The sequence below is a fragment of the Amblyomma americanum genome, chromosome 2 (genome assembly GCF_052857255.1).
Source record: "Amblyomma americanum isolate KBUSLIRL-KWMA chromosome 2, ASM5285725v1, whole genome shotgun sequence".
Classification (NCBI taxonomy): Eukaryota; Metazoa; Arthropoda; class Arachnida; order Ixodida; family Ixodidae; genus Amblyomma; species Amblyomma americanum.
This window is the reverse complement of record NC_135498.1, coordinates 147,629,714-147,655,874: the sequence shown is the minus strand read 5'-3', so window position 1 is coordinate 147,655,874 and position 26,161 is coordinate 147,629,714. Positions and strand designations below refer to the sequence as shown.

The 26,161-nt window shown below is 44.4% G+C and overlaps 1 protein-coding gene across 4 annotated transcripts in view; it reads right to left on the bottom strand.

Annotated features, from left to right (window-relative positions):
- Positions 1-1,111: 1,111 nt before the first annotated feature.
- The window catches only part of LOC144121879 (3-oxoacyl-[acyl-carrier-protein] reductase FabG-like), a 91,763-nt gene continuing 66,713 nt past the window's right edge, over positions 1,112-26,161 (bottom strand). For 2 of the 4 annotated variants that reach the window (XM_077655300.1, XM_077655302.1), the window contains 4 exons: positions 25,359-25,428; positions 10,757-10,793; positions 8,851-8,914; positions 2,339-5,037 (listed from right to left, as the gene is read on the bottom strand). In XM_077655300.1, the coding sequence (XP_077511426.1) occupies positions 4,837-5,037; positions 8,851-8,914; positions 10,757-10,793; positions 25,359-25,428 (372 nt within the window). In that variant the 3' untranslated portion in view covers positions 2,339-4,836. Of the gene's footprint in view, positions 2,304-2,338; positions 5,038-8,850; positions 8,915-10,756; positions 10,794-25,358; positions 25,429-26,161 lie in introns of those variants that run through there. The other 2 variants (XM_077655301.1, XM_077655303.1) reach the window with 2 other exon arrangements.

Sequence of the window (26,161 nt, the reverse complement as noted above, 5' to 3'; positions counted from 1 at the left end):
GACCATCGCTTATCGTGATTTTTCATTAGACGCCCAGCCCAAGCCAACTTTTTTCTCCCGATTTCGAACACAATGTCATTAACCCGCGTTCTTGCCTTGACCCACTCTGCCGTCTTCCTGTTTGTTAACGTACACCTATCATTTTCCTTTCTCTGCTCGCGGCGTTTCTCTTAAATTAAGTTGAAGAATTTTTGTTAGCCTCCGTGTTTCCGTCCCATAGGTGAGTACCGGTAAGATATATCTGTTCTATACTTTTCTCTTAAGGGGTATTGGGTAACTGCCCTTCATCTCCTCACCCAGATCTGCGGTCACTGCCTGGCCTAAGTAGACGTATTACCTTACCACATCCAGCACGTCGCTTCTAATTGTATATTGCTGTTGGTATTCGATTGTATTTAACATTAATTTGCTTTTCTGGATATTAATTTTTATACCTCCGATCCTGCTCTGCCTGTCTAACTACGTGATCATGCTTTGCAGGTCAACTTCTTCCATCGAGTTTTGTTGCTGACTTTATGGAAGGCTATTGTGGATGTGCAGCAGTTATAGATATCGTCCAGGATTTTTGCATCAGGATCACCTGCAACGTAATGTCTGCTTGACTGCTCAGTTCCGAATATCGTTTACGAAAGCTTGGCGGGTCTATTGGTTGATTGCAGTCTAACATTGTCCTGAATCTATTAGTGGTTGCTTTAGTCAATAACTTGTAGGCAACGTACAGTAAGCTGATCGGCGTGTAATTTTCAAATTCTTAACGTCTTATTTTTATGGATTAGAGTGATATTGGCGTTCTTCCGAGCTTCTGGTACGGTCGAGGTTATAAGGCATTGAGTTTACAGGGTGGCCAGTTTTTATACCACAATCTCTGCGATTGAAGAAATCGACAGGCGACGAATAAATGCCACAGAAAAAGGAACAAATCCTTCCGCAGCAACAATCTCCCCTCCGTCCTTCAACAGATTTGCTGTTACATGTACCTCACCACCTGCTTTCCCCTTTTGCATTGCTGCTCAGTCGACGGCTTCAATAAAATTGAAAGAAGCAACGTGAAGCGATTATTGAAAAAGAAAAATTAAAAAGTGAAAAATAAATAAATCCTGCTAAAGAACGTTTGTCGCTTTACATCGTCTTAGCGCCGGTAAGTTTTTTTTTTCGAAGCAAGGATATATGCCATGCTCCAACGTTTTCCGAAATAGTTCAGAGTGGTACCTCACATTCATCTTGTTTCTAGTTTGCCTTTGAGAGGAGGAAAATGCCCATTCAGTAGCGTCCCGGCATAAATGTGGCTTCATTTTCTTTGTTCATGTATGCTACTGCGCAGAAACTTAAACTGAACGCACACATGCGGAAGTCACTACCTAGGACAAGTAAAACGTTTTCTTTTGTTCTAAATTTCAACCCCACGTCCAAAGGTGTTATGGAAACACTTCATTTCTTGCACATCACGTCTATTCTCGATTACGCATGCATTATTTAAGATTCATATCAGGATTATTCGGTATAATCAATAGAAAATTGGGCTGCACGCTTCGTCTCTCTTATAACCCTTTCTCAACTGTCACTGAAATAAATGCCTTGCTAGAAATGTTAAGCAACATAAGTAAACAAGTGACTAAAATGCGTCCACGATATCTTGTATATTCAAATAGACATTGATAAGCGCACATAACAGCCACAGCCAAGATACGTCTCGGCTCGGCGCGACCACTCCAAAAAGATGCGCGAACACGACTGCAAAAGTGTTTTGCAAAATCCTTTTCTTCCAAAATCAGTGAAAGATTGGAACTTGTTGCCAGCATAATGTGTTTCAGTCTGTGATAAGCACGATTATTCTCGACTATATGTGTGAGTGCAATACTGCTTTCATTTTTGAACTCTGCATGCGCTGCCGTTTTAACGCGAAATCATTTTCTTTTGTCTTGCTATGACATAAACTAATCACGAAGGGAACAAGGGAGGGGAAAACTTTAGGGTGCTTGCCAATGTTTCATCAAGTGGACATGCCTTCGTCTGGGCAAGGATTCATCATTGCCGGTCTTTAAAAAGGGTCATCCCTCCGAGGAGGAAGGTCAGGTGAGAGGGAGGAGGACGTGAAATGGGAATGGTGTTAGGATGGGGAGGGTGAATCTTGTGCACACATGATGCTGCTAGAGATGATTAACCGGTTGACCTGCACAACTGAAGAAAGACGGTGAGCTCAGCAGAAAGGAATATGGTGGTGTGGAGCGTGGAGATTGCGAGCGTGGGCTTGAAAGGCTGCGCCTAGCTGCAACAGGTGCCTTCGTATGACTGGCTGCGTTGACCTGAAAAACTGAGATAAGAAATTAGCATAGCGGAACGAAATAGCGGTAAAAATAAAGAGCAAATAGAGAAAACATGGAGGCGAGTTGATGTAAAGCATGAAAGGAAAGGAGGGGGAAGGAATGCAGAAGCCAAAGGTTCCTGAGAATTATGGCAAGAGAAGCAGGGAATAGCCGAAAGCGAAACTGAGAGAGAAAAAATTAGAGTTCATTTAAATGTCCTTAAGACCGGAAATGCGTAAGCCGTTCCCTTTCCTCACTTTCGCCCTCCGTTCTTCATTTCCCACGACCTTCGCAGTACTCGAACAAACCTTTACGGGACTCGAATCCACAACCTTTGCGAGGTTCGAACACGACCTTTGCGGGACTTGAATACACGACCTTCGCGGGATTCGAAGCCACGACCTTCGCGGGACTCGAACTCACGACGTTTGCGGGCCTCGAACTCGCGACATTCGAGGAACTCGAATCCACAGCCTTTGCGGGACTCAAACACACGACTATTGCGGGAGTCGAATCCACCACATTCACGCAACTCGAACCTACGACCTTTGCGGGAGTCGAACCCACGACCTTTTTGCTGTCGCTATCCTCATCAGTGTTGTCATCACCACTATCATCATCATCGCTATCATCATCATCACCCTTACTATCGTCATCATCGCTTTGACCATCACTATTGCTATTATCTTCAGTGTCATCATCATCGCTATACCAACTATATCTCATCACTGTCATCATCACTATCGCCATCTATCTCTAGCACTATCAGTCGCTATCATCACTATCGGTAGCTATCATTATCACTATCACTACCATAACTATCACGATCGATCTCTAGGACTATCACTGTCGTTACTACTATCACTATTTTTTACCAGTTACTCTCGCTACAATCTTTAGATATATGTTGCTTATCAACTGTTGCGTTATCAACTTTTACATTTGATTTGAATTACCGTACAGCTTAAGATTGACATTTAGGGTGGACACTTTTTGCGGACAACTTCCGTCTGCAACTTTTATCCACGCACTCGTGAGGCAAGAAAGGCTTGTCATTGAGGGGGCAAATGACAGGTCGGGTCGGGTCAGAAGGGTAGGCTAATAGAAACGAAAAAACGGCGATATGAAGTACTGGGAAATGTTCTGACCATGTGCACGACCTGTTTAAAGAATTTAAAGAAGGGTGTTTAACGTACCCTGGCGTTTTCCGCTCCCTTGTTCACTTTGTGATTATCCTGAAACATCTGACCAACCTCACTCTGGATGTCAACTTTCTTTTATGTACTTAGTTGTGTGTTATTGGGAACAATTACTACATTGTTTGTAAACTGTCTTCTCTGCGATAATGCCCGCGAGGTGACACGGGTATCATGTCAAGGAATAAACAGTTGTACAGTGTACCGAATTTTCAAAAATAACGCAAGAGCGTCGACAGTCGGCGATGCTGCGTAGGAAGACGAAGGTGAGGAGAAGAATGGAGGGCAAGGGCATGCCCACAATTCCTGCTGCTGAAGTGAGCGTCGTCTGGCAGGCTGTTGTGATTAGAGCAAAGGTACCCCTGCCCATCATCGGATGTTATGGGCTGTAGCCCCAAGAAGCAGCAACCAGTTGTTTTTTTACCGCTCCATAGTGCGGGAGACATCTGAAAGAGCACATACTTGATAAACAGCCTAGCATACGCGAGCAACTAGTTGCAATCGTTACTTACGAAGAACTAATTGTAAAGAACCCTCAATAATGGTGAATTTTTAATTAAAACAACAATTTCTAATATTGGCAGTATCCACCCTTCAGTGTGTGTATTTGAGTGCAAAAGGAACGCATTGGCTTGAAAAATTTTTTTGTTCATGAAAGGAAAAGCATATTCAGTGCGCGTTAAGTCTCACATTGCGTCTCGGTAAACGCTTATATAAATGCAATTTCTGCCTTAAATAGAGGGCAACAGATCATCTTCACCTGCAGCCGAACTTTGTCAACTGGAGAACCTATGGAAGACTCTCATAAAGACTCGCAATTAAGCTTGTCTTGCGCCATTTGCGGCCATCTTATCCCCGCAAACTTCTGATTCTCATCCGCCCACCGGACTCTGCCGCCGCTGCTTATTTTGCCTCCTATTAGAATTCATTCAGTTGCCCTAAGCAACCATCGTTTAGCACATCTTCAGATTACATGCCTTGCCCGTTTGCGCTTGTTCATCATTTCAGCTTGGTTAGCAAGTGAATCCTAATGCTATTTCTTGGAAACAGTGCATTTATTCATTCAATAACCAGATGACACCGTTGACTCTTCTCCCTTTATATCCCTTCATCCATTTCCTTTGTCGCAGCGATGCCAGCCGGAACACCTTTCTGGTTAACCTCCATGCCTTCTCTTTTACCCGTTCTGTTTTTCTCAGAAGAAATTATTACAGCTGGCATGCTGGTGATAGCGCGTAGTGCAGATTCTTTTCATTTCACTGTGCCAAGACGCTGCGCAAGGCTTCTGTCTATTGCTGTCGAAGTGGTCGGCGTACCCAGACACGAGCCGACGAGGTTTACGCACTTCCCAGCACACTGTCTCTCAGTGTTGGACTCGGCAGGGGGGAAATGAGCAGCAGGCCCCCGTCCACAGGCATTGTGATGCCCGTAACGAAGGAGGCGTCGTCCGAGGCCAGGAAGGCGATGCAACGAGCCACTTCCTCCGGCTGCCCCACTCGGCCCAGGGCGTGCGCCGATGCTGCCATCTGCTGCAGAAGCTGCAATGGTGTGTGGGGCGAGTGAAGCATTGCTAGGGTAACGCATTCCTCTTGACGGTAGTCCTTTTGCGTTGCTATAAACAGTTTTCAGTTAAACCCAATTGTTTACTTCTGTTGCCGCGGAAAGCGGCGTTTCGATGGAGGCGAAACGCTAAGGCGCCCTTGCGCTGTGCGATTTCAGTGCACGTTAAAGATCACCAGGTGGTCTAAATTATTCCAGAGTCCTCCATTATGGCACCTCTCTCTTCCTTTCTTCTTTCACTCCCTCTTTTATCCCTTCCCTTACGGCGCGGTTTAGGTGTCCAACGATATATGAGACGGATACTGCGCCATTTACTTTCCCCAAAAACCAATTATTGTTATCATTATTATATCAGTTTCGGTAGTAAGCAAGCTCGGGAAAAAGAAGACGTACATCTGGGTTACAATAAATAATGAACCTAACCTGCAAAAGAGTTTACAGTAGTAATTTTTCTTCATATAATTCGTTGAACAGGCAACGCAATCAAGGTGTAATAGCAAAATATTAGCAAACAAAGGAGTAAAATTCATAGAAGATGAACGGGAACTGTAAAAAAATTGCCAGTGCAATTTAAAGATAATGGAATATTGCTGCTTATTAGGTATTGTTTAGTGTTCTCATTGGACAACTTTGCTGAAGAGCTGAAGAGATAAAGGTAAATTAATAAGATCTCTAGGAACTTGATATCTTCGTGTCTGTTTAAAGTAGTTAGACCGGTCCTTGGGGAAAGTTTGCTATGCCTTCTGAAGTGGTACGGTATGTAATTATTTCCACGAGCAGAGGTGTACAGTGCGAATAGTCTGTTTCTTGGAAATATTTTCAAATAAGTGAAACAAATACGATTATCTAAAATGTATCATTTTTCTTCGGGATACTATGTTTATTGAGCAGGAGCTTTGCTGGTAAGTTCTCTAGTACTTGTAAGCTCATGGTACTTTGAATCCAGTCATGGAGACAAGCTCCATAAGCGGAGATGCAGTACCCTGACATTACGTTCCCGCCTCTGTGGTTTAACGTGGGAAGTTGATAACGAGGTCGATATAAATTGTGTTTGCGGTGACGTATAAAACGAATTTCATCATTCCCACGTCTTAAGTACTTCGATGCGTCGAATGAAATAGCTCTTTTTTGTTTGCGACCTATCCACACGAGGTGTTCATTTGCTTACATTATCCTGAAAACCCGATTCTTGTCACAGATATGCGGGGTTTGAGCTGACCTGCTGTCGTATAGTTCAGCACATTGGTCATGCCGTCACACAGTCCATGGATTTAGTGTACAACCTGATAACTGCGCCAAATCTTCAGAAATGTCGATAACAGTGAGTCTAGAGTTTATTTGGCGGGCGCGAACAATGCCTTTCTCGAAACTTGGTTCGTCATTCTGGTGTGACTCTTGCGAACATCAAAAAACCAAATCTGTTCTGTACAAATTTTTCTGCCAAACTTGTGAAGGCGTGGACTAAGCTAGTCTCTAATTCAGTGAAAGCCGATGGTGTTTCATCTCTTAGCTGTGGCCGCATATAGCTGCCATTTGCGCAGTCTTGAAGACGTTATATTCACCTCACATTACGTCCACTACTTAAAAAATAAGCAGTCACGCACGTAACCGCAGGATATGTCACATGAAAATGACAAATTAATAATAATTTAGAACAGACGAGAAATGAACATAATGGGAAGCGTCCATGAAAGGAAGAAGAGAAAACGAACTTGTTGCAAACAGTTACGCTCCCAACAACTCCTGACGGAAAAGACACAATAATTGCATCACAATATATTCAGAAATGGCAAATAGGTCCGTTATATCACTGATATTTTCAATTTATACGAACAAATTGAGGACACGTTATCTTTTTTTGTTCAACATTGTATTTATTTGAAACAATTAAAAAGCTCTCTCTACCAGCTCGTCGGCGCGGTTTCTTGCAAATATTGTATTTTGGGATATAGCATTTGCGTTTTACTTTTTCCGGAATATAGCATAAACACGGCTTGGAGGCTGTTCTCTGTCAGCGCTCTGGATCCTGACATTGCTTTGCGGCGCTGACGAGCGCAGCAAATTTTTTGTATTGGTGCAGCATACCGAAAGTACTGCCATAACAGATGACATATTTCTGTTGCATGCAACACAAACGAAATCAACGCACTGAAAAAATGCATGGAGAAGGCGTTTGCTGTGAAGCAGCAATATCAAAATGCTAAACAACAGCTTCACATCCGTGTTGGAAAAGAAATATTCACTGTTAGAATAAGCGGCAAGCAAAGCTTGCGCCGCATTTCAGCGTAGCAAACATTGTTGATACGTCAGTTTTGTAAGCATGTGCGTGGTTTGTAAGCAAAGCATTGCTTCAGCAGGTCAAAAGTGGGCCCTACCCAAAAGCTTCCTTATGATATGCGCCATTTGACATAACTAAATCTTCCCGATCGAAATAATGTTTATTTTTTTTACCTACGCTTAGAACTAAAACCCCGTAAAGGTGCTGCCTGCAAGTAATACACGCTCTACTGCAAGAAGCAAAACAAACACGGCACTAACAATTAAGGGGTCCTAGTCAACGGCAATCAGTCGGTAAATTCTTTGTTCGAACATAATTTAGACCTTTTTTTTTGCAATTACTGTTATCCGTGCAACTGGTCAAATATTTATGTAGGAACGTAAGAAGTGCAATGAACATAAAATTGCATTTGAAATACAATGTCCCGTTAAAATCAATTTCACCGAAGATCGATATGATTGATGTGGTGCCCTCTTTGTGCAGTTGCACGAAGTAGAGCGTGCGCCAGTGATTTGTAGTAAGCTTTGTACGCAGCTGCTCCAACTAATGCCACGGCGCGGGAGGCTGGAAGTTTAACGCGCAGAGAGGAAGGCTGATTGCCTAGTTTTCTAATTAGTTGAAATATTTGGGATAATGTCGAATTCGTTGAAATCAGTTGTAAAGTTTGATTAAATACCACAAAGCGTAGTGTTCAAACCAGACAGGCGTTAGAACTTGGACTGGCATGCGAAAGCGGCCTCGTGTCCTCGCATGTGGAATGTATCACGCACGTATGAAATTAGTTGCGGCACGGCACTGTGAGTCGTACTACTAAATCTGGCTCCGCGAGGAGCCAGCTGCGCCGACTAAATGGCTAGAGAGAGAGAGAGAGAGTGTGTGTGTGTGCTTAAAAGCTGCCGCCATCTGTCGCATGCGCCAGATGCGGCGCATTATTAGCTGCGCATGCGCAATATTAGCTGCGCATGTGCAATAGGAGCAGGTAGCTTCACTTTCAACCAAAGGAGCTGGAGGAGAAGAGGCGCGCATGCACAGAGCGGCCCTGTGAAGAAGACGGAATGTAAAATCGATATGGCTGCTAGAAACACACAGCTACTGATCTCATTTTTAACCATGCGACAAATTAGGAAGTAAAAAGTTAACTATTACAAAATGCTTACTCTGCAAGGTAATTAACATGACTCACTTGTTTCCCCTTGTTGGCCACCACTGGTAATAAATACTAAGCTGCAAAAGCCACCGTTACACCTTAGAAGCATGTTTTAAAACGTTAACCCTGTTCTTTCCTGAAAAAAAATTATGCACTCTCGCAAATATCCTTTCCGGAAACGAGCCTCTTGTCTTGGTGTATTGAAGTCTACCATCTCGTACTGAATTAAAACGTGAAGCGTTCTTATATTTCCGCCTCTCCGGTTAACGCGCGAGCAAAGAGCAGCAAGCAGTTCGGTTAAAATGAAGTATTGCCACACAGGGTTGTGCATCCGGTAGGCAAATTATGTTCTGCACAGAAACCCACCTCTTTATGTTGGTCATCACTTACGTCTGGAGCTTTCACTAGAGGCGTACTGATGACACCAGGACTGAAATAGAAACAGTGATATGATATTTTTTGCATATCTCCAGGAACCTTTATTTTGTTAAATCCTCAGCCGAACTACGTCCGATGCAGCTGCGCCCTTATCGCCACAAACTTCCTAACCTCCTCCACGAGCATCAATCGGTCGCTGCCGGCTGCGCTTCCCTTCTCTACGAATTTATTTCGTTACCCTCAGCTGCCATCACTCATCTGCTCTTCCCATGAGATGGCAGCCATCAGTCAGCTAGCTTACTATTAACTCCCGTTTGTTCCATGACTCACGTTGCTCTCCCCAGGTCTGTTAAGGTTACCCGCATAATTTTTCGTTCAACAGCTGGCTGCACTGAACATAACTTAATTTCAAGCCATTTCATTAACGTTCAAGTTCCGGCCCCATAGGGGGTTACTGGAAAGATGCAACTATTATATATCTTGCTATTGAGGGATGCCGTTAATCTGCAAATAATTGCTTTAGCTCCTCCCAATTGCTCTCTGCCGCATATTTATATGCCCGGTTATTTATTTCTCATGGTCCTTATCGGAGTCATTACTTGATTAAACAGATGCATTTCCTTACCATTTACAGTACTTCACCGCTTATTCCACACTGCTGGTCTTTTAAACACTGTTGAGCAATAAATTTTTCTGTACTGTTTTCATTTTCTTCCTATTGATTTTTTGTTCCGCGGTTCTGCTTTCAATGTTGAAGTAACAAATCATGCCCTTCGATTGCTCCTCTGAGTTACTCAGCATTGGAAAATCATCCGCGAATCAGAGAGTACTAACGATTTTCCTATTAGCTTTCAATCCCACCTCTTCTCAATACCACTCTCTTACCCAATACCCAATACCACTTTTAGGCACGTGGTGAATGGGAGTGGGAAGAGTGTTTTCCTGCATAACACCCTTCCCGATTGACATTTTGTATCTTTTAATTGCAAAGATCATAGTCGCTGTGCAGCCCCAGCAGGTATTTTTCAGGACCTGTGTGAATTCCTCTTCCCAACCCTGGTTACCAAATGCCTGCATATCTGTAGATGCGTAGTTTGAATAAAATGCTCATAATCTATAAAGATTTTATATGCGTGTAGTTTGGAACTTTTTATAACATGATCGATGGTGTGAATATACTCAGTCATCGAGTATACTGTCTGGAAACCTGCCCTTCCCTGGCTCAATTCTGAGGTTGCTCAGATTCTATCAGCATTTACCTTGATAAATACCTTGTCAGTAGTGGATAGTGAGGTAATACGTCAATATTTTTCAGGTCCTAGCTGCTCCGTGCTTAGTGAATTAGTATATTCTTAGCAGTTAGCAGTGTTAAAGGGTCTGCTTTAAGCCCTGTGGCATGTCTTGGAGGGGTAGAGACATGAAATCATAGTGCAGTGTTGCTTCCGAGTGGAGCGTAAGACGTGAGTAAACATGAATCACCACATGAAATTCGCCTACGCTAAGTACCTTACCTAAAACTGAATGTATTCTTCCGTTCAGTTTCGGTTTCAGAAGTAGAAAGATCGTTGCGACGTCTCAACTGTGCACCACATCACGCGAGGCATGAAAAAGTAGAATATTATGTCGTTGTTCACTTGCTTGCATTTCAGTTCCCGTAGGAGTTCAGCACTTATATTTAAAAGAGGGTGGCTGCGCCATGGAATAAATTAAGTTGTAGATAACATTATGCAGAAAATCTACTCATATAATCTCACCTTTTGTTTGTGTAGTGCGCGTGATACAAAGGGTCACGTTCTTGATACAACTACCAATCCCTCAAACCGCCACCTCTATGTTAAATTGTTCTATTCACGAGACCCACAATAATCTTCTATTTAAAAGAAATATAACTTACTTGACAGCATTCACACGTATCCCGTACGGTGCGTTCTCTGCAATAAGAAAGCAAGTGTCGTGGATTACTGTTGGCCCCGGCGACAAAATTATCTCTGCTACTTCTATCTGTGCATCGACGACTGCTCTGTTCGCGTGTTGCAGTTCACTTCTGCGAGCTGCAACCATATGCCTGCAAGCGTCTTAATCTGATCCGCCAAACTAACCTTCTGCCGTTCCCTCCTACACTTGCCTTCTCTTGGAATCAGCTACATTACCCTTAAGGACCAGCAGTTATCTTGCCTTCGCATTACATGCCCTGCCCATGGCCATTTCCTCCTCTTGATTTCGACTAGGACGTCATTTACACCCGTTTGTTCCCTCACCCACTCTGCCCGATTCCGATCTCTTAACGTTACACCTATCATTTTTCTTTCCATGGCTCGTTGCGTTGTCCTTAACTTAAGCTGAACCCTTTTCGTTAGCATCCAAATTTATGCGCCGTTAGTGAGTACCGGTAAGATACAGCTGTTGTTCAGTTTTATCTTGAGGCATATTGATAAACTTCCATTCATGTTCTCAGAGAACCTGCCATATGCACTGCATCCTGTTCTCATCCTTCTGGTTATTTCCCTCTCATGACCCTGATCGGCTGTCACTACCTGCCCTGAGGAGACGTATTCCTTTACCACTTCCAGCACCTCGCTCGAATTGTGAACTGCTGTTCCCTTGCTAGACTGCTGATCATTACTTTGGTTTTCTGCATGCCAATTTTTAGGCCCACCGTTCTGCACTGCTGGCCTAATTCATTGATCATGCTTTGCAATTCATCTCCTGAGTAACTCAGCAAAGCAATGCCATCAGCGAATAGCAGATCATTTGGTTATTCACCATTAACTCTTATGCCAAACTGTTTCCAAATGAGGCCTCGGAATACCTCCTGTAAACAGGCGGTGAACAGCATTGGCTAGATCGTGTCTCCTTGTACGGCGCCCTTTCTTGTTGGAATTTAATTACTGATTTTATGGTTATATTCTTCGCATTTCTCTATCACCTGATTGATAGTGCGAATATGATCTATTGTGGGATACGCTTTACAAAGGCCTGCCTGATCATTTGGTTGATTAAAGTCTAAGGTTGTCCTCCATTCATTTGCAATTACATAAGTAAATACCTTGTAGGGAATGAATAATAAGTTGATTGGTCTGTGATTTTTAAAAACCTTGGCGTCTCCTTTCATATCAATTAAAATATCTTCTGCGTTCTTCCGAGCTTCTGGTATGGTCGAGGTTACAAGGCATAGCAATTACAGGGTGGCTAGTTTTTGTATCATAATCTCCCCTGCTTCCTTCAACATATCTGCGGTTACCTGATACTCACCTGCTGGTTTTCTCCGTTGCATTGCTCTCTTTATTTCCTCTTTCGTTACTGGCGAGATGATGTATTGCTGGCTACTGTCTCTCTCATTAAGATGCTGATTACACTGCCTACTGGAGAGATTTCTGTAGAACTCTTGAGCTGCTGTAACTATCTTATACCCCTGTCACACTAGCACATCTAATGTTTTTCTGATCGAATGACATTAGTACCTAATGTGATTAATCGGCTGCTACACGGGAGTATTTTATGTTATTAGGTTCGAATGACACTCGCCATCGAATGAGTTTGTGGAAATCATTCGGATTCGATGTCGAACCGAATGCGTACTCTGGACACCATATGCGCAGCAGAAACAAGGAACGCGAAAAAAAGCATGCGCACTGCGAAAGTTAGAAATTGCATTTATTTAGTTCTGCTAAAAAATGTTAATTTTAGAGCGAACCTGTTCACACTAGACGCTGTCGTGGTTAGCTGTTACTCTCGGTCCCAGCAGCAGCCAACGGCAACGGCCGAGCGTGAAGCAGGGCTTTTCCCGCGACCATCGATAATTTTAGCTTGCGTGTTTCTTGCTGGTTGGCATTCCATGTTCGTTTAGCTCGGAAGTACTTAAAGATGTCACCGAGCACTTCACCTTTTGAAAGTTATTTCTACGCTCCGCACGTGCGCGCGCGCCGCCGTGTCAGCCATTTTGTTTGTTTATATTTATCGGATTTGTGGTTGACTTGGTACTTGGCTTGGCTTTTGATGACTCAAGTGCTGCAGAATGGCCAGAAATAATATTTTACGCTGATAAAGTTGAGCAGAAATGTTCTCACTCGCTTTTAAAACACTACTCCACAATCTAAAGCATCTTTTAGGCGCGCTGATATGTTTGAATTGTACTTTTTTTTACTGATCTTCACTGCCATCATTTTTGAATCACATTATATTTTACCGTGTTGCACTGAAAAAGACCGAATGACATTCGATGCATCGAATGACATTCGATTTGAATGACATTAAAATTGCTAGTGTGACAGGGGTATTATCCATATTGCTAATGACATGGCCCTCCTTGTCTCGTAACGCATACATCTGGTTTTTGCCCATAACCCATGCTTGGTTTCCTCTTTACCACTTTTACGTTACCTTCGTTCTTTAGGGCATGCTGGATTCTCTCTGTATTAAACATTCTTGTGTCGGCTACCTTGCGCTTGTTTATTAACTTCGGAAGCTCTGATAGTTCTATCTGACAGCTACCGAACTATCAGAGCTATTCTGTGTGTAGGGTAACACGCCCTCATGCTTTGGCGTTCCTTCATCAGATCTTTCGTCTCCTGAGATAGGTTGCCGGTATCCTGTCGAACTGTCCTACCGCCTACTTCTACTGCGCACTCCGTAATGATGGCTGTGAGATTATCGTTCAGTGTATGATCATTAAGATCGCCTCCCTCAGCTAAAGTTATCTTTTCTGTAGCGATATCCCGAATTCCTCTATTTTACCTCTTACCTCTATCTCGTTAAAGGAATTCCTCTTCACTACCTACTTCAGTTACTTCTTCAGGTTTAAGCTAATACCAGACCTTAGCGTTTTGCGGTCGCTACAACGCACCTTTCCGAGGACGTCCACATCCTGAACGATGCCAGGTTGAACGCATAGTATGAAGTCGGTTTCATTTTTAGCCTCACCATTGGGGCGCTACCAGGTCAACTTCCCGTTCTCTCGTTTGAGGAAGAAGGTTTTCATGATTCGAAAATTATTTCTATATGCGAACTCTACTAATAACTCTCGCGTGCTATTCCTAGTGCCTATCCCATAGCCGTCTACCGCCTGGTCAGCAGCCTCCTTCTTGCCCAACTTAGCATTGAAGTCGGCCGTCAGTACAGTTTACTGTGATTTTACTTTGCACATTGCTGAATCCACGTCTTCATAGAAGCTTCGATGGTCTGGCCATCACGGCTGGGTGTATAGGCGCGTACGCCTGCACCTCCTTCACCTTGTAGCTCCTATTGAGCCTAATTATGATAGCTGCCACCCTCTCGTTAACACTACAGAGCTCTTCTACGTTGTCAGATATATCCTGACTAATAAGGAATCCCACACCTAGTTCTCGTCTATCCGATAATACGCGATAGCACAGTATGTGCCCGTCGTCCTTTAGTACTGGAAAGAGTACTCCAGTGCTTTTTCTAGTACTACCCTACCTTAGCTTTTCTCCTAACCTCACTAAGCCCTATCACATCCCATTTAATGCCCGCTAGTTCCTCGAACAGCTCGCTAGGCTAGCCTCAATAGATAAGGTTGTAGCGTTAAACGTTGCCAGGTTCAGATTATAATGGCGGCCTGTCCGGAGCCAGAGATGCTTAGCACCCTCCGCTGCATCGCTGGTCGGACCGCCGCCTTGGTCAGTTCCTCCGCATCCGCGGGGGACTTAATTGGTTCGAAAGTTAATTGGTTATTTCATAGAAGGTTATGGCCAAGTACTACACCAGGGTGGCTAGATCCTGCTCTTTCGAAGGAGTGCTTTGTCGGTTGTGGTCACCGAGATCAGGCCGCAGCGCAGGCCTGGTTATGCAGTTCCATCAACATGGCAGTTTTTTTTTTCAAACCCGGAGGAGAATTGTGCGGCACCACGATTCGAACTCCGGTCCTCCTGCACGTGAGGCGGACGCTCTACCTCTCCGCCATCACTCCCTGATGTATATACCGCAAGAGAAATGGCAGTGCAGAACTATTCAGGGCAAGACAAATGTAATGGTCAACTGCGCGTCATCACGCGCAGAAAAGCATTGCAGTTCATTTCATCAATGTATGAAGAGAAGAGGGACATAACAGCAAAATGACAATAATAATAGAAGCAAAAATGGTATGAAAAACAACACTAATAGTAAATGCATCACAATACAGCTTAATGCGTGACAATACAATGCAAAAAAGCGAAAAAAAAGACAAACAATAAATGCGTGACACTACGAGTGACATGGAAAAAAAAAACAAGAAGGAACGACGTCGGAAGCAGTGCTTGCTATGCTTTCTGCCGCTTGTTCTGTCAGCCTCCACTCTCAACATGTCCGGGAAAATTATTTTTTACTCTGTTGAGGGTGTAAGCTTAACGGTAAGCACAATAGCCGGCTGCTGTTCCCTTGATGTAGCTTGAGACTGTTAACTTTGTCAGTCAGGTACGATTCACCGCTCTCGCGGTCATAATCTGTTTTGAACTCCGATTGGAGTACGATAGCTGTGGAGAGTACATCAAATGGATGCCCAAGGTTGTTTACCTTTGAAAGTGTGAGATTTGGCTGTGTCCGCACATGTGATCTGTTGCTGTTGATGCGAATTCTGAACTATGTAACTATCACGTACTAAGGTTTACAGGTGCCACATTCTAAGAAGAAGATAACATTAGCGCTTTCGCATGATAAGATACCTTTTATTCAGAAGGATGACGCTGTGCTTTTGACCTTAGTAGTTGTGGCCATAATCAGATAGAGTTTTGTCTAGACCTAGGTTTATTGCATAGCGCAGATCGTCTACAGCTACGGTTGCCGTTTGTGGACGATGTTTTGATATCACTGGTGTTCGTTGCACACCTATACACAACGCGTGTTGGATTAGGGATAGCCTCTTTCATAATTTCACTCTGTAGAAGAATGCTGTGGTGTTTCTTAAGAACTGCTTTAACATTGGATATTGACGCCGAACGTGCAAGGACCAGACTTACTTGAGAGACGGAGTGTGCTGCTTTTTGCCATTTATGAGGTCATGCCGGTCATATTTTGAAGCCTTCTTGATTGAATCGTTGACGACTGAGAATGGGTGACCTCGCTAGGTGTGAAGAAAGTTCCTAGCAGTTTGATTCAAATTCGCGTTCTCTAGATGAACTCGTACTGAAACGTAGAGACAGACTTAAGCGATAGAGGTTTCACTGCTCTGGAAGTGTAAGTACTGGAGTCGGTCTGTGCGTTTTCTGTAAACTGTTGTCTCAAGTTTGTTTTCTGTCATGGTCTGGACATCAAGGCAATTTAGTGTCGAGGCTGAGTGTGAAGAGAAAACGAGATGCTAGTGTGAGCGCTGTTGAAGTGGGAAGTAAACTTAGTAAGTTTTCCTTCAGCATGTGTCCTGACCATAAATGTGTCATCAATGAATTTTCTGTACAATATTGGTTTACATAGAGAACTGTTGAGGAATTCCGCCTCAAGTACAGTCATACTTGATGCTACGTTTGATGCTTTTTTGGAAGGATTGTCAAATATTGAATCGAAATAAGTGCACTGTTTTAGAAATGTGTTTTTATTTTGTTTTCTGTGCACATAATTTAATGGATTGTATTGCATTGCCTCGTTTCCTTTTTTAAGTTATTTTGCAAGCAATTATTAGTATTTTCATTCCTGGACTAATCTGACTATAACCGTTTTTATGTGTGTATGTAATTTATCCCTGTCCTGCGAAAGCCTCCACAATGAGGCTAGCAGTTTGTTGTAAAAAAAATAAAGATACCGGCGTAATTTGGTCTAATTTTTGTTTCCATTGAGTTTTCCCTTATTTGCACGTAGTGCTGCCCATTACTATCAAAGTTGTTTAACTAAAGTATCAGCTTTAACAGCTATGCAAGCGTGTTGCCGTCAACCGGCTGTCTAGATTCTAAGCGCTTATAGGCATAGACGAGTGCTTTGACGCCATCAGCATGCGGTATGTTGGTGCACAGTGAAACGATGTTCAGGGTCAACAGAAGGAATCATCTGGAATGACCAAGTTTAGAATTCCGCTCAGAAATGGTGGCGTTCTTGATATAGGAGGGATATAATGGAGGGATATCTCTGATGAACCTGTCGACGTAACACGATGTGTTTTCAGTAACGGTTCAATTACCAAAGACGGCTGGTCTACCCAGGTAGTTTTCTTTTGGAAGAAGATGAAACTGCTCTGGACATGAATATTACGTGATTAGAGTTTGTGCGATCTTGTCATCAATAATATTCTTTTCTACGAGACTTAAAATAGATTCTAAAACCTTCCTGTTATACTGCGGCTTGGGATCAATAGGGGGAGCCCTGTAAAATGACGAATCACTGAATTGCAGTTGGGCCTCATCAAGGCAGTCCTTTCGATCCATAACTACGGTGGCTTCACCTTTATCCGCTGGTTTTATTACAAGGTTTTATTACAATTGCCGTCTGCTGAGAGCCGTCAATGCATTGCGATAGAGCATTGTAAGACTCGCGCGGTTAGAGAGCAGTTTTTGAAATTCCGAAAGGGTATCTTTTTACACTGCCTTTTATATAAATTGAGACACTTATCGCATGTGGATGTTGTGTGCAGTGGGTTTTAGATGGAGGTTTTGTACCAGGATCTGATTTTTGGGGGCGATCGCTGCAGTATTCCCTCAGACTAATGTTTTGGGAGAAAGTTTCTAGATTTTTATAATGTTGAAGTTCAACTAATATGCCGCTGGTGGGGCAGAAGTTGAGGCCCTTTGACAGCACCATGAATTCGTAGTGTGGCAAAGTTACCGAGGAAACATTTGCAATGTATATATATATATATATATATATATATATATATATATATATATATATAAATCTATATATATATATATATATATATATATATATATATATATATATATATATATATATATAGATTTAAGAGAAGTGGGCACTTCTACAAAGACACTTTTATTTATCAACGTTTCGACCGCGGTGCGGTCTTCTTCAGGACTGTAGTGGTCTCGCGTCAGATGGACGTTTTAAGTTTGTGAGCTCAAGAGGAGGGAGAAAGGAGTGTAACACGCAAATAGCAACAACGGTTCAAAAAATGAAAAAAAAAATAAAAAATAAAGATGGGGGTGCGGGGAGCAGACCGGGACAATATTGGGGGAGGAAGCAAAAAAATAGAAATAAAAGAAAAAAAAGGGGGGAAAACTAGTATAGTAAGGAAGGGTGGGGTACAAAAGGAGATGGCGAAACGAGAGAAAGGGAGAGGAAGACGGTGCGGGGGACATGGGCAGCACGGAAACAAAACACACAAACAAAATGCACAAACACAAAGGGCGCCGCTGCAGATGCGTGGCCAAAGAGGAGCCGCTGCGCAAATGACACTGGCAGTGACGAACAGGCCAAACCAGGCGCCTTTTGGGGGTCTCACTAATTTTCGGTGAGCCGAGGGCTAGAACGTTAAGGAAGGAGTGGGCTACGTTAACGAGCACATGTCTAAGAACTTACTCACGGGGTCTGGGTTTCACTGAACGGTGCACCCCTCTCCGTGGGTAGGTCGTTGAACCGACCTCGCCGGGAATACTTGTTTGTAGGGGAGGAGGGCTGGGCTAGCTGTGTGCAAAGATTTCAGATTGTCGGAAAATGTAAGGAAAGAACGTCAAAAACTTATCAATACTGCACGAGGCAGGATAGTGTAAGTAAGGAGGGGTATGATTGCCTGGGATATACACTAGGAGTTATAAAAGGTATATCTGAGTTAGCCAATTAACGAGAAGTGTAGTATTATTTTGTTTGGAGGTCGTGAATAAAAGAAAGGGTACCAGGCTTTTCGTTAAGACCTTTTTGAATAGTATTAAACTTGTGGATAAAATAGGATTCACGCTGTTCACGTTCTCGCCTGTTTTTGAAGCCCCCTTGAATAATTGTTACTTTTAGTTGGTCAAATGGGTGTCCTTCTGCGTTTACATGCTTGGATAGGGGAAGGTTTGGGAGAGACTTGGCGTGTGCGCGGTGATTGTTAAATCGAATGCGGAATGCAGTGTTTGTCTGTCCTATGTATTGCTGGTTACACAAAGTGCATTCAAGAAGGTAAATAATGTTTGATGAGTCGCAGTCAAAGTTACCGTTGATTGAATGCTGGAAAACTGACCTCGTACTAGTTGCGGAACACGTAGTCTGCATGTGCTTGCAAACTTTGCAGCGACCCTTACCACAGGGCTGGCATCCATATTTTGGGGTTTTGTGTTCCTTGGAGTGGACTAGGTGGTTCTGAATGTTTTTGGCACGCCTGTAAATCACGCGGGGTGCGCATGTAAATATTTTCGATAGTCGTTGACTTTGCTGGAGAATGTTAAAGTGCTTATTAAGAATTCTGTTTATGTTCGGTGCGTTACTGTTAAATGTGAGGATAAGGTTTGTAGTGTAATCATTTCGGTTATCTATTTGGTGCCCCTGGAGTATTTGACTACGGTTAAGATTTGAAGCTCTGCTTATGGCGTCATCAATAAGGGAACGTGGATAGCGCTGTGTTAAGAGCACGTTGCGCATGTGTTCGGAGTTTTCATGAAAGTCTAGGTCGTTAGAGCAGATTCTTCGAAAACGATGGGCCTGCGAATAAGGGATGCTGGTTTTGCAGTGACGGGGATGGGCGCTTTAAAAATGTAGATATTTTTGTGAGTCGGTTGGTTTTCTATAAACGGTTGTACGAACTGACCCCTTGTCCACCAGAATGTCAACATCAAGAAAATTGATTTGACTGGCTGAGTAGGTGTGCGTAAACTTTATGTTTGGGTGCACGGAGTTGAAACTGTCAATGAAATGGATAAGTTGTTGTTAGAATATAATAGCTTCGAATTTGATCTTCAATATTATCTGCAAGTAAGTGGCACCGCTATGGGAACAAGAATGGCCCCAAATTATGCCAATATCTTCATGCATCATATAGAGTCAAAATTTCTTTCTTCTTGTACAATTCAGCCGTACTTTTACAAGCGCTATTTGGATGATATTTTTATAATATGGACAAACACAGAACAACAACTTATCGATTTCATTGACAGTTTCAACTACGTGCACCCAAACATAAAGTTTACGCACACCTACTCAGCCAGTCAAATCAATTTTCTTGATGTTGACATTCTGGTGGACAAGGGGTCAGTTCGTACAACCGTTTATAGAAAACCAACCGACTCACAAAAATATCTACATTTTCAAAGCGCCCATCCCCGTCACTGCAAAACCAGCATCCCTTATTCTCAGGCCCATCGTTTTCGAAGAATCTGCTCTAACGACCTAGACTTTCATGAAAACTCCGAACACATGCGCAACGTGCTCTTAACACAGCGCTATCCACGTTCCCTTATTGATGACGCCATAAGCAGAGCTTCAAATCTTAACCGTAGTCAAATACTCCAGGGGCACCAAATAGATAACCGAAATGATTACACTACAAACCTTATCCTCACATTTAACAGTAACGCACCGAACATAAACAGAATTCTTAATAAGCACTTTAACATTCTCCAGCAAAGTCAACGACTATCGAAAATATTTACATGCGCACCCCGCGTGATTTACAGGCGTGCCAAAAACATTCAGAACCACCTAGTCCACTCCAAGGAACACAAAACCCCAAAATATGGATGCCAGCCCTGTGGTAAGGGTCGCTGCAAAGTTTGCAAGCACATGCAGACTACGTGTTCCGCAACTAGTACGAGGTCAGGTTTCCAGCATTCAATCAACGGTAACTTTGACTGCGACGCATGAAACATTATTTACCTTCTTGAATGCACTTTGTGTAACCAGCAATACATAGGACAGACAAACACTGCATTCCGCATTCGATTTAACAATCACCGCGCACACGCCAAGTCTCTCCAAAACCTTCCACTATCCAAGCATGTAAACGCAGAAGGACACCCATTTGACCAACTAAAAGTAACAATTATTCAAGGGGGCTTCAAAAACAGGCGAGAACGTGAACAGCGTGAATCCTATTTTATCCACAAGTTTAATACTATTCAAAAAGGTCTTAACGAAAAGCCTGGTACCCTTTCTTTTATTCACGACCTCCAAACAAAATAATACTACACTTCTCGTTAATTGGCTAACTCAGATATACCTTTTATAACTCCTAGTGTATATCCCAGGCAGTCATACCCCTCCTTACTTACACTATCCTGCCTCGTGCAGTATTGATAAGTTTTTGACGTTCTTTCCTTACATTTTCCGACAATCTGAAATCTTTGCACACAGCTAGCCCAGCCCTCCTCCCCTACAAACAAGTATTCCCGGCGAGGTCGGTTCAACGACCTACCCACGGAGAGGGGTGCACCGTTCAGTGAAACCCAGACCCCGTGAGTAAGTTCTTAGACATGTGCTCGTTAACGTAGCCCACTCCTTCCTTAACGTTCTAGCCCTCGGCTCACCGGAAATTAGTGAGACCCCCAAAAGGCGCCTGGTTTGGCCTGCTCGTCCCTGCCAGTGTCATTTGCGCAGCGGCTCCTCTTTGGCCACGCATCTGCAGCGGCGCCCTTTGTGTTTGTGCATTTTGTTTGTGTGTTTTGTTTCCGTGCTGCCCATGTCCCCCGCACCGTCTTCCTCTCCCTTTCTCTCGTTTCGCCATCTCCTTTTGTACCCCACCCTTCCTTACTATACTAGTTTTCCCCTTTTTTTCTTTTATTTCTATTTTTTTGCTTCCTCCCCCAATATTGTCCCGGTCTGCTCCCCGCACCCCCATCTTTATTTTTTATTTTTTTTTTCATTTTTTGAACCGTTGTTGCTATTTGCGTGTTACACTCCTTTCTCCCTCCTCTTGAGCTCACAAACTTAAAACGTCCATCTGACGCGAGACCACTACAGTCCTGAAGAAGACCGCACCGCGGTCGAAACGTTGATAAATAAAAGTGTCTTTGTAGAAGTGCCCACTTCTCTTAAATCTTTATTCTGCGGAGCCAACGCAACCTACGTTCGTAACATATATATATATATATATATATATATATATATATATATATATATATATATATATATATATATATATATATATATATATATATATATATATATATATATATATATATATATAATGCAACGGGGGGTTTGTTACGAGGTACTGGGGCGACGGGAACAGCAACGGCAGCAGTCTGGGATCAGATCGGCAAAAGACACACAAGCGTAGCGCTGGCAAAAACTCTCGAGAACACTGTCACCTCGTCTTCGTCTTTTCAAATCATCAGACGCATCTTCTTCTTTAGCCTTACATAGCCTTTAGCCTTCTTTAGCCTACTGCTGCGCCCGATCCCTCCTCAACCGAAGCATTCCTTCGCTCCATCGACGACAACCTTCCAGCGCCGCAAAGGGCACAGCTTCTCACTTTACTTAATCAGTTTCGCTCATCATTTGACTCACATCAAAGTTCCTTGGGCCAAACTTCCACTGTCACCCATGCCATCGACACAGGTGACCACGCACCGCTGCGACAACGTCCCTATCGTGTGTCTGTCGCCGAGCGCCAAGTTATTGAAGACCAAGTCGACAAGATGCTCCAGAGCGGCGTCATTCAGCCCTCAAGCAGCCCATGGGCGTCGCCTGTGGTGCTCGTCAAAAAGAAGGATGGCTCCATACGCTTCTGTGTAGATTACCGCCGCCTTAATAAGATTACGCGCAAAGATGTCTATCCCCTCCCGCGCATAGACGACGCTCTGGACTCTTTGCAAGGGGCCGAACTCTTTTCATCTCTTGATTTGCGTTCCGGATACTGGCAAGTTCCTATGAAAGAAGCCGATCGCCCCAAAACCGCCTTTGTGTCACCGGATGGCTTGTATGAATTTACGGTGATGCCCTTCGGGCTTTGTAACGCCCCCGCGACTTTTGAGAGGATGATGGACAATATTTTGCGCGGACTTAAGTGGAAGACATGCCTTTGCTACCTCGACGACATTGTGGTCTTTTCCCCGGACTTTGACACCCACCTCTCCCGTTTGAAGCACGTCTTGACCTGCCTCTCTGACGCCGGCCTGCAGCTGAACTTAAAAAAATGCCGTTTTGCCGCTCGTCAATTAAACATCTTAGGTCATGTTGTCTCTAAGCAGGGCGTCAGTCCCGACCCAGCGAAACTTCGTGCTGTGGTTGACTTTCCCAAACCTACCTCCATCAAAGACCTGCGCAGCTTCCTGGGTTTGTGCTCATATTTCCGCCGGTTTATTCGCAACTTTGCGTCCATTGCTGCGCCTTTGACTCAACTGCTGTCTGGAAGTGCGGATTTATCACTGTGGTCTCCAGCGTGCGACGACGCATACACCACCTTGCGCCGTCTCCTCACGGCGCCGCCCATTCTGCGCCATTTTGACTCGGCCGCTCCTACCGAAGTTCACACGGACGCCAGCGGTGTTGGCCTCGGCGCTGTCCTCGCCCAACGAAAACCTGGCTTTGACGAATACGTCGTTGCTTATGCTAGCCGCACACTCACACCAGCAGAACGCAACTACTCCGTAACTGAAAAAGAGTGTTTGGCGATTGTATGGGCCCTCGCGAAGTTTCGACCGTACACTTATGGGCGCCCTTTTGACGTTGTGACCGACCACCATGCGCTCTGTTGGCTTTGCAACCTGAAAGTCCCCTCCGGCCGCCTCGCTAGGTGGGCCCTTCGCTTGCAAGAATATGATATCCGCGTCGTGTATCGCACCGGCCGCAAGCATCAAGACGCCGATGCACTGTCACGCTGCCCCCTTCCAGCCGAGATCGCCAGCCTTTCCACCTCCGACGCTTCTCTGCCCTTGCTTCGCCTCAGCGACATGCCTTCAGCGCAACGCATGGATCCCTGGATCGCTTCCCTTCTCGACTTTCTCGCCAACCCGACGGCTGCTTCACCGTCACGTGCGCTCCGCCGCCAAGCTGCCCATTTTGCGATCCGTGACACCCTACTTTATCGCCGTAACTACAACTCCGAAGGTCGCAAGTGGCTGCTCGTTATTCCACGTCACTTACGCTCGGAGATATGCGCATACATCCATGCTGCCCCCCACAGCGGTCACGCGGGCGTTTTCAAGACCTACACCCGCATACGGCTGCGCTACTACTGGCGCGGAATGTACACCTTTATCATGAAGTACGTGCGCGCATGCATTCCCTGCCAACGTCGCAAGACACCTCCCCATCGTTCTGCTGCTGAGCTGCAGCCGTTACCATGCCCTCCACGCCCGTTCGACCGCGTTGGCATTGATTTATACGGTCCGCTTCCATACACTGCAGACGGCAACCGTTGGGCTATAGTAGCGGTGGATCACCTTACACGATATGCCGAAACTGCTGCCCTTCCGGCTGCCACAGCGACGGACGTCGCCTCCTTCATTTTGCACCGATTCATCCTTAGCCACGGTGCACCTCGTGAACTGCTCAGTGACCGAGGCCGCGTGTTCTTATCTGAGGTGGTGAAGGCGCTTCTCAAAGAGTGCAACACGATTCACCGAACTACCACCGCCTATCATCCGCAGACCAATGGCCTCACTGAGCGATTTAACCGCACACTCGGAGACATGCTCTCCAAGTACGTCGCTTCTGGCCACACGAATTGGGATCTCGTCCTTCCGTACGTTACTTATGCGTACAATACCGCTACGCAGTCTACCACCGGATTCTCTCCTTTCTTCCTACTTTACGGCCGCCAACCCTCTGCTACTATCGACACTATCCTCCCTTACCGCCCTGATGAATCCGAATATCGGCCTGTTTCCGACGCCGCGCAACACGCCGAAGCCTGCCGCCAAATTGCCCGGTCACTCACCACTGACACCCAGCATCGCCAGCGCTCCCGCCTCGACCAAGACCAAACCCCACCGAACTACACTTCTGGTGCACTTGTGTGGCTCTGGATCCCTTCAGGAACTCCCGGTCTCTCCTCAAAATTTCTTGCGAAGTACCATGGTCCCTACCGTGTGCTGGAGCGCACCTCTCCGGTTAATTATATCGTGGAACCCCTCACGCCGTCTCCTGATCTCCGCCGCCGAGGACGGGAGACCGTTCATGTCCAGCGCCTCAAGCCCTACTACGACCCCGCCGTCTTGCCATCATCCTAAGTCGCCAGGATGGCTCCTCTTGTCCCCGGGGTGATTGTAAGGCTAAAGAAGAAGATGCGTCTGATGATTTGAAAAGACGAAGACGAGGTGACAGTGTTCTCGAGAGTTTTTGCCAGCGCTACGCTTGTGTGTCTTTTGCCGATCTGATCCCAGACTGCTGCCGTTGCTGTTCCCGTCGCCCCAGTACCTCGTAACAAACCCCCCGTTACAATATATATATATATATATATATATATATATATATATATATATATATATATATATATATATATATATATATATATATATATATATATATATATATATATATATATATATATATACAGGCAGCAAACACGACGATCATTTTTAATTAGTTGTGCTCCCATCATACTCTCACAAAAACGGTCGGCAGACTAGTAAGGTCGGAACTGTGCATCCTATTTCTTCCGATTCACGATATGAAAGCTGTGTGAAAGTGTATAAGAGCCTCACCGAAGGCAGTGCATCGTGTTAGGTGATCCATGGCTGCTTTAGACATGTTGTAAGGCGTAGCGTCCCTCGCCTGTCAATGGAGAACAAACATTGATTGTAAAATTGAGATTCAGTGCGCCCAACCACGTTACCTACTAATTGTGAGTACATGTCAAATTCTTAATTTGATATGCATCACCTTATTAAGAGGACTTTGGTCAAGAAAGCGAATATGATATTGAATGACATTTAAGGGTATGATGCACGGTACATTACAGAACCAATGATTTTCTCATTTAATCAGTATTTAAGCTTTGATCGGAACGCTGATCCGAAGCATCAAACCGTACAAACCGTTCTTCACACTGGCCACACGTTGCCTCGAAATAATGTTACAAGCTCCATCGTAACTGTCTGCAGCGCAGCGCGATGCCCCGCTGTGGATGGATTGAAGGGATGGGTGGCGAGGAGCCATTGTAAAGAGGTAATATAGTGTTAGCCTTATTAGGGTAATACAATAATTCATCCACTTCTACTTCAAGGTGTAAAACGTAAGTGCCTACCTCTTAAAATAATGCCTAGTGAACCACTGCCATTAATACAAAACGTTTCCTGCCGTGTGCTAGCCGCGGCGCCCGATCCCAGAGAATTCCCTAATCTAATTTCTCTAGCTTTCTTTCCCGCGCACTGAAGCTCTTTCTCTATCCTTTGGGTCCTATGCTTTCACGACAAGGCATTGCCAGTTACTCGGACTTTCCATAAGATATCCGGCGCTCACGGTACACGCCAATCAAGTGCCACAGCTCTTCGCTTGGTATCGTACA